The sequence below is a fragment of the Colobus angolensis genome, unplaced genomic scaffold (assembly GCF_000951035.1).
Source record: "Colobus angolensis palliatus isolate OR3802 unplaced genomic scaffold, Cang.pa_1.0 Scaffold114, whole genome shotgun sequence".
NCBI lineage: Eukaryota > Metazoa > Chordata > Mammalia > Primates > Cercopithecidae > Colobus > Colobus angolensis.
The window spans coordinates 1364969-1373503 of record NW_012112475.1 but is presented as its reverse complement, the minus strand read 5'-3'; the positions used below and the strand labels follow the sequence as shown (position 1 = coordinate 1373503).

The 8535-nt window shown below is 43.9% G+C and overlaps 1 protein-coding gene across 4 annotated transcripts in view; it reads right to left on the bottom strand.

The window, feature by feature from the left end:
• The window catches only part of CDK5RAP1 (CDK5 regulatory subunit associated protein 1), a 43587-nt gene that overhangs the window by 7292 nt on the left and 27760 nt on the right, over positions 1–8535 (bottom strand). For 3 of the 4 annotated variants that reach the window (XM_011959576.1, XM_011959593.1, XM_011959603.1), the window contains 4 exons: positions 8200–8297; positions 6179–6234; positions 3985–4115; positions 261–410 (listed from right to left, as the gene is read on the bottom strand). In XM_011959576.1, coding sequence (XP_011814966.1) covers positions 261–410; positions 3985–4115; positions 6179–6234; positions 8200–8297 — 435 coding nt within the window. The remainder of the gene's footprint in view (positions 1–260; positions 411–3984; positions 4116–6178; positions 6235–8199; positions 8298–8535) is intronic. The other variant, XM_011959584.1, reaches the window with a different exon arrangement.

The window sequence follows — 8535 nt, the reverse complement described above, 5'->3', positions numbered from 1 at the left end:
AAAAAAAAAAAAAAAAAGAAATTTTTTTTGTGCAAATCTAACAAAACATGGACAAAATCTGTACACTGAAAACTACAAAAACTTTGATTTAAAACATCAGCCTGTAGTCCCAGCTACTTGGGAGGCTGAGGCAGGAGGATCACTTGAGCCCAGCAGTTTGAGTCCAGCCTAGGCAACATGGTAAGGAAAAAAAAAAAATCAAAGATCTAATGTTCTGAAACATAAAAAAAACATAATAACACAAACACATATGGCCTCACCCCTTCCACTAGCACCAACTGGGTACAGCCCACAGACATCTGATTGGCTTTTGTTGCTTCTTCTCGGAAGACAGTGATAAGTTCCTCCAAACGCCTTAATTTTACCTCTTCCGGGACATCATCCTTCAGCCTATGATATGCCCGTGTCTTCTATTAAAAAAAAAAAAGGAAACAGAGGTCACCCAGGACTTGTAGAATCTATTCTTAATGCACAGAGGGGCACCATGTTCATTCTACCTACAAGTTACAGACACATGTACAGAAACCCAAGCCAGAGCTAAGAGCTTTCTCTGGCTCTGGGAGCATTCCAAGATAGAAATGTAGTGGAGTCACATTTTTGCAAGGGTTAAATTCTAAATTTAGCACATGAAAATCACAGACTGAAAATTACTCTTCATATCTATCCTAACATTACACTTATACCAAATGGCTCATATACACTAGGTTACTCAGCAGCACTATTTATAAAGACATAAGATGCAATGCAGCCTAAATGTTTCATTAGGCAAGTAGTCACAGAAATTATGGTTTATCTATACAATAGAATATTGTGCAGCTATTAAACAGAATGATAGTTCTATATGTACTAATATGGACTGTTCTCCAAAATCTACTGTTACTTGAAATAAGCAAAGTACAGATCAACACATATAACTTTGGTGTAGACAGAATACATACAGGCATGCTTATGAAAACGTGAAATATCCTCAGAAAGTGATAAAAGAAATTGCTAAGAGTAGTTGCCTTAAGGGAAGGAACTAAAACATTAGGCAACCTAGGAAGAAAGAAGAGCTACTCATGTACACCACTTAAACTTTTGAATTTTATACCACAAGCATGTATTACCTAGTCCAAAAGAAAAAAGGGAATTTATCCTTAAAACGCCTTTAAATCAGTCAAAACCACAGTGTGTATATATATCTTTATGGCATGAGCTCATGCTCAGTACAGCTGGAGAACCACTAAGCTAGACAAAAGTATGGAATAAAAGGAGTATCTATATACCAAAGTCTGGACATTCAAACCAATCTGCCTTGAAGAGAATATCCACAGAGGAAAATGGAGAATCCTAAAAATACTGCAGAGTTTACTCCATTCTGTCTATTAACAACAATAACTTACCTCTGTTGTGCATTTATTATGCATGAAACACAATTATAACTGCTTTAAACATATTATCTTACTTAATCCCCAGAACAACCCTATGAGGTTGGTACAAATGTTATCCCCATTTCACAGATGAGGAAACCAAGACATTTGCCCAATGTCACATAGTTTTTGTTTGTTTTTTGTTTTTGTTTTGGAGACACAGTCTCGCTCTGTAGCACAGGCTGCAATGCAGTGGCACGATCTCGGCTCACTGCAAGCTCCACCTCCCGGGTTCACGCCATTCTCCTGCCTCAGCCTCCCCAGTAGCTGGGACTACAGGCGCCACCACCACGCCCGGCTAATTTTTTGTATTTTTAGTAGAGATGGGGTTTCACCGTGTTAGCCAGGATGGTCCCGATCTCCTGACCTCGTGATCTGCCCACCTCGGCCTCTCAAAGTGCTGGGATTACAGGCGTTAGCCACCACGCCCGGCCAATGTCACACAGTTATTAAGTGGCAGAGGCACAATTTGAGTGCTTGCTCTCATCCACTAGGTTCTTGATTAAGTTCCTGTAACCTTAACCCTAACTTAGGAATTCGGTCCCAAAGTGAACACTCATATTCACTGACCACAGGAAAACCCACATGCTGAAAACCACATGCTGAAAACCCATTTCCCACATGCTGAAAACCCATTTCCCAGGAAAACCCACATGCTGAAAACCCACATGCTGAAAACCCATTTCCCACATGCTGAAAACCCATTTCCCATCCCTAGGATTTTTTTTTTTTTCTTTTTTTGAGATAGGGTCTTACTCTGTTGCCAAACTGGAGTACAGTGACACAATCTTGGCTCACCACAGCTTCAACCTCCCAGGCTCAAGTGATCCTCCCACTTCAGCCTCCCAAATAGCTGGGAACACAAGCATGTGCCACCACACTTGGCTTTTTTTTTTTTTTTTTTTTTTTGTAGAGACAGGGTCTCCCTGTTACCCAGGTTGGTCTGAAATTCCTGGGCTTAAGTGATCCTCCCACCTCCACCAATCCTAGTATTAAAAAGAATTTCTCAGGCCAGGCGCAGGCTCATGTCTGTAATCTCAGCACTTTGGGAAACAAAGGTGGGCAGATCACCTGAGGTTGGGAGTTGGAGACCAGCCTGACCAATATGGAAAAACCCTGTCTCTACTAAAAATACAAAATCAGCCGTGCGTGGTGGCACAAGCCTGTAATCCCAGTTACTCAGGAGACTGAGGCAGGAGAATAGCTTGAACCCAGGAGGCGGAGGTTGCGGTGAGGTGTCATGCCATTGTACTTCAGCCTGGGCAACAAGAGTGAGACTCTGTCTCAAAAAATAAAAAAAAGAATCTATCTTGGGAGGCTGAGGTGGGTGGATCACGAGGTCAAGAGATCAAGACCATCCTGGCCAACATGGTGCAACCCTGTCTCTACTAAAAAATACAAAAATTAGCCAGGTATGGTGGCATGCACCAGTAATCCCAGCTGCTCGAGAGGTTGAGGCAGGAGGATCGCTTGAACCCAGGAGGTGGAGGTTGCAGTGAGTCAAGATCACACCTCTGCCCTCCAGCCTGGCGACAGAGCGAGACTCTGTCTCAAAAAAAAAAAAAGAATTTCTCTTGCATATTTGTGATGTCCATGGAAAAAAAGCAAAATAGAAACTAACAGCTCCTCTGAAGCTTCATCTCTCCAAAACAATAAAAGAGACATGAATAGATACATACATCGGCACAGTTACGCTGCCCACAGAACACTATGCAGTGGCTTTAAAACAAATGAATTAAGTCGAGGCATCATGACTGACACCTTTAATCTCAGCACTTTGGGAGACCAAGGGGGAAGGACTGCCTGAGCAAGACACTGCTTCTTAAAAAAACAAAAAAAATAGTTTGGTTGATGGCAGCTCAGTAACAATGACAATAAAGTCATGGGTTCAGTCATTCGTCAGCCAGCTTTTCTGAGCCCCCTGGCCACAGAGGCCTTCAATCTCCTGCCCAAACACAAGCACACTGCCACAAAGGTGACTGAGGGAATGAGGAGTGAACCATGCAAATCCATGCCTACAATCAAGAAAATGACAGTCAACCAGGACTATCCTTCTCTGCAGGAAAAGTGCACTAATCTCTCCTTCTTTCCTAATCTCCTTCTGCTTTGTTTTCCTGGGAATCTGCTGTTTCTTGGGAAGCTTCCAAGTGAGTTCACTTGCCTAGGAAAACAGATATGAGGAACCACTGAGGATGGCTGCGAAGATGACCAGAGGCCCCGGTAAAATAAATCACACCTGCAGACCAAAAAGGAGTTCTGCATGTTAAGAAACAATCTTAGATTTCTTATAAAGAAAAGGTTTTCTCCTTCCATATTCAAATTGTAAACAATCTAAACATAATTTTAAAATACTTTAAAGAAGAGGAATACTGGCACAGTAATCATGTATCACCAAACTGCTGAACTGTTTCAAAGAGTAGACACAGTGGACTAGAAAAATGAAAGGAAGTGAATCCTAAGAGCCTGTGGTTTCTCAAGGACTGCCTTGCCACCACTCTCTTTTCTGCCCAGTTCTCTACAATCACCCCCAAACTGGTCAGGAATGACGTCAGTCCTCCCCAACCCCATGGCTCACCTGTCTCATGCTGTAGGCAAAGAGGAAGCCCATGTTGTACTGAACTTCCCGGAGCAAAGAGACTGTCTGGACGTGATCTTCCTCCGTCTCACCACAAAAGCCAGCAATGAAGTCGCTGCTGAGGCTCACACCTGTGACACACAGCAAAGGACAACAGGTCACTGCTGTTTACCTTCAAGGGAAGCCTTTGGCATATGTGGATTACAAAGGAGGGATAGCAACTGTAAGGCCCTCCCTAGGACTATCCAGCCCATGCATAAGTAAAACAAATAGTCAGTACAGAGTAAGGCGGGATGGGCCTCTTCATCCACAGCATTCCATGACAGAGACCAGCTTCTTGGCCTACATTTCCCCTAAGCACTAGAAAAGGTATTTTCACTTTCAGTGCTGCATTTAGGGACACAGTAGGTGTCCACATTTTCATATCAGTCCTCTTACCAGTGAAAAGCTTGTGGTGTTTCTTTTTTTTTTTTTTTTGAGACGGAGTCTTGCTCTGTCGCCCGGGCTGGAGTGCAGTGGCCGGATCTCAGCTCACTGCAAGCTCCGCCTCCAGGGTTTACGCCATTCTCCTGCCTCAGCCTCCCGAGTAGCTGGGACTACAGGCGCCCGCCACCTCGCCCGGCTAGTTTTTTTGTATTTTTTAGTAGAGACGGAGTTTCACCGTGTTAGCCAGGATGGTCTCGATCTCCTGACCTCGTGATCCGCCCGTCTCGGCCTCCCAAAGTGCTGGGATTACAGGCTTGAGCCACCGCGCCCGGCCTAGCTTGTGGTGTTTCATACAAAAATATATTTCTGAATTTGGTTTCATACAACGGTCATTTAAGACAGTAGTAGCGGCTGGGTGCAGTGGCTCACCCCTGTAATCCCAGCACTTTGAGAGACTGAGGTGGGCGGATCACTTGAGGTCAGGAGATCGAGACCAGCCTGGCAAAACCCCATCTCTACAAAAAATTACAAAAATTAGCCAGGCATGGTGGTGTTCAACTGTACTCCCAGCTACTCAGGAGGCTGAGGTGTGAGGATCACCTGAGCCCAGGGAGGTCAAGGCTGAGGTGAACTGTGTTCATGCCACTGCACTCCAGCCTGGGTGACAGAATGAGAGCCTATCCCCCCCCAAAAAAATTATTCCAATGACCCAATGAGGTAAGTACTATTAACTCCATTTTACACATGAGAAAGCTGCAGCCCAAAGAAATGAAGTCACTTATCTGCTACCACACAGCCTGTAACAGTGGAGCTTCACCCATAGTCACATATCTAGACTCCGCATTACCCTGCCCCATCAAAATGAAAGTCTTTGTGCATAAAAGTTACAATAATTAGGCCGGGTGCTGCGGCTCATGCTTATAATCCCAACACTTTGGCAGGCTGAGGCAGGCAGATCACTTGAGGTCAGGAGTTCAGGACCAGCCTGGGCAACATAGTAAAACCCATCTCTACCAAAAAAAATACAAAAATTAGCTGGGCGTGGTAGCCTATAGTCTTGGCTACTTGGGAGGCTGAGGTACAAAAATCACTTGAACCTGGCAGGCAGAGGCTGCAGTGAGCCGAGATTGCACCACCACACTCTAGCCTGGGCAACAGAGCAAGATTCTATCTCAAAAAAACAAGAAACAAACAAAAACAAAAAACAAAAAAAAAAACAGTTATAATTAGAAATTTTGGGGAAAATGTATACACCCACAACCAAATCTAAACTAAAAGACTACAGACTATTTTATTAGGAGGAAGAGGACAGAGGAGAATATAGAATAAGATAATATGAAAGGATTTATCTTTAAAATTTACAATAATAAGTTGCCATAAAGCTAGTTAGAAAAACTACACATTTTAAAAGATATCAATTGCTCTCAAATCAGAACTAATTTAGACATAACTTTGTCACCTTACAAGATGAGATAAGGTCTTTCCTCTATGTCCAGAAATACAAAGACCAAAGAAAAGGAGTTTCTATAGCCTTGAGACCACAAGATCATCCATACCTGAGTATTTCCAGCAGGACTAAGACAACAAAAAGTCAGAAAGACATAAAAGAAAGAATACAAAGAGAGAGAAAGAGAAAGAAGAGGAGCACAAGAAGTATGAAATTGTGTCACAAGGAAATGCCAAAGGTGATGACGGCTGCCTGTATCTAACAACAAGGCTGGTCACTGGTAGAGTAACATGCACAGCAGAATGGGTTTCTTAAATGTACCTGGAATAGATTCTTTGATATGGTGAACTAACTCCACATAAGCTTCTCTTGAATATCTGCAATAAAGAACAAAAGGAAAAGGCCTACATAAATCCAATCTTTTTAAATGAATGCTACAAAAAGATAACACTATGAATTCCCACGTGTAATCACTTCTCATCCACATGGCAGGGCACACGAGTATCCAAAAGAGCTTTATTGTATTGGAAAAGTTACCTAATTATTGTAACTTTTATGTACAAAGACTTTCATTTTGATGGGGCAGGGTAATGCGGAGTCTAGATATGTGACTATGGGTGAAGCTCCACTGTTACAGGCTGTGTGGTAGCAGATAAGTGACTTCATTTCTTTTTTTTTTTTTTTTTTTTTGTTGAGACGGAGTCTTGCTCTGCCGCCCAGGCTGGAGTGCAGTGGCCAGATCTCAGCTCACTGCAAGCTCCGCCTCCCGGGTTCACGCCATTCTCCTGTCTCAGCCTCCCGAGTAGCTGGGACTACAGGCGCCCGCCTCGTCGCCCGGCTAGTTTTTTGTACTTTTTAGTAGAGACGGGGTTTCACCGTATTAGCCAGGATGGTCTCGATCTCCTGACCTCGTGATCCACCCGTCTCGGCCTCCCAAAGTGCTGGGATTACAGGCTTGAGCCACCGCGCCCGGCCTAAGTGACTTCATTTCTTTGGGCTGCAGTTTTAAAGTATCCAAAAGAGCCCTTTTGATCCAAGCTGTATCTTCTAATCTAATCTACAGCCTATGAATTTTTATTTCAAGGACACAAACTTTTTTTTTTTTGAGACAGAGTCTCACTCTGTCTCCCAGGCTGGAGTGCAGTGGCAAAATCTCAGCTCACTGCAACCTCAAACTTCTGGGCTCAAGTGATTCTTCCACCTCAGCCTCTCAAGTAGCTGGGACCACAGATGTGCACCACCTACACCCAGCTAGTGTGTGTGTGTTGTGTGTGTGTGTGTAGAGACTGCGTTTCACCATGTTGCCCAGGTGTGTGTGTGCAGAGACTGGGTTTCGCCATGTTGCCCAGGTGTGTGTGTGTGTGTGTGTGTGTGTGTGTGTGTGTGTGTGTGTGTGTGTGTAGAGACTGAGTTTCGCCATGTTGCCCAGGGGGTTTTGTGTGTGTGTGTAGAGACTGGATTTTGCCATGTTGCGCAGGGGTGTGGGTGTGGGGGTGTGTGTGTGTGTGTGTGTGTGTGTGTGTGTAAAGACTGAGTTTCGCCATGTTGCCCAGGGGGTTTTGTGTGTGTGTGTAGAGACTGGATTTTGCCATGTTGCGCAGGGGTGTGGGTGTGGGGGTGTGTGTGTGTGTGTGTGTGTGTGTGTGTAAAGACTGGGTTTCCCCATGTTGCCCAGGCTGGTCTATTCTCAAACTACTGAGCTCAAGCAATCTGCCCACCTCGGCCTCCAGATTAAACATTTTAGAGGACCTCTAGAACACTATGCCCTGTGGAAAAAGACAAAGCACTAATTCCATACAGCTTGCCTTGAGACACATTCTCCCTTCAGTCTCATCTGTGTAATACTTATTATTCTCAAAGAAAGTGAACACATAGAGTGACATTTAAATTCTAAGATGTAACAAAACCTTAATGTTAACATTAAAGAATTAAAATCTCAGAGGGTGCCACACCATAGATGCTTAATTTTAAAAAAACATACTAAACAGTGAAAATGGGTGACCCAGTCCTTAGCCTATGCTTATGGAATTAGCAGAAGCAAGCTCCAGTGCTCCATAGCTTAGTCATACAATAAATACTCACTGGCACACAGTAGCTGCTCAGTAAGTATGTTTTTTTAAACTAAACAGTGAAAATGGGTGACCAGTCCTTAGCCTTTGCTTATGGAGTGAGCAGAAGCAAACTCCAGTGCCCAGTGGCTTAGTCATACAATAAAGATTTACTGAGCAGCTACTGTGTGCCTGCCACACACTACGCTATGTTCTTAGCAACAAAGACACTGTTTGGTCATTAAGGAAACATGGAAAAGTGGGGGATGCCCCCTCTCTCCAAGCAAGTCTGACCCCCTCCGCATGGCCTCCAACACACGGCTGCTTCCACTCTGGGCTGGTAGGTGGATCTGTTTACAGATGTTATCTCTCTCATGAATCAGCTGCAGAACCTGATGAAACAGAACACATTATAGGTAACCAAAATCTCACCAAAGAACCTTACAGAAAGCAACACCGCTCTTACTATGTATCCTCCAAGGTTAATTTTCACATAATTAAGAGGCTAATTAAACCAAACACACAAATCACCTATTCCCTAACTTTTGTTCAAGCCCCCTTCTGTTGTCCCAGACATTTCACCTAATGGTATCTCTGCTTTCAAAGAGTAGAGAGAAGAGGCTGGGCGCG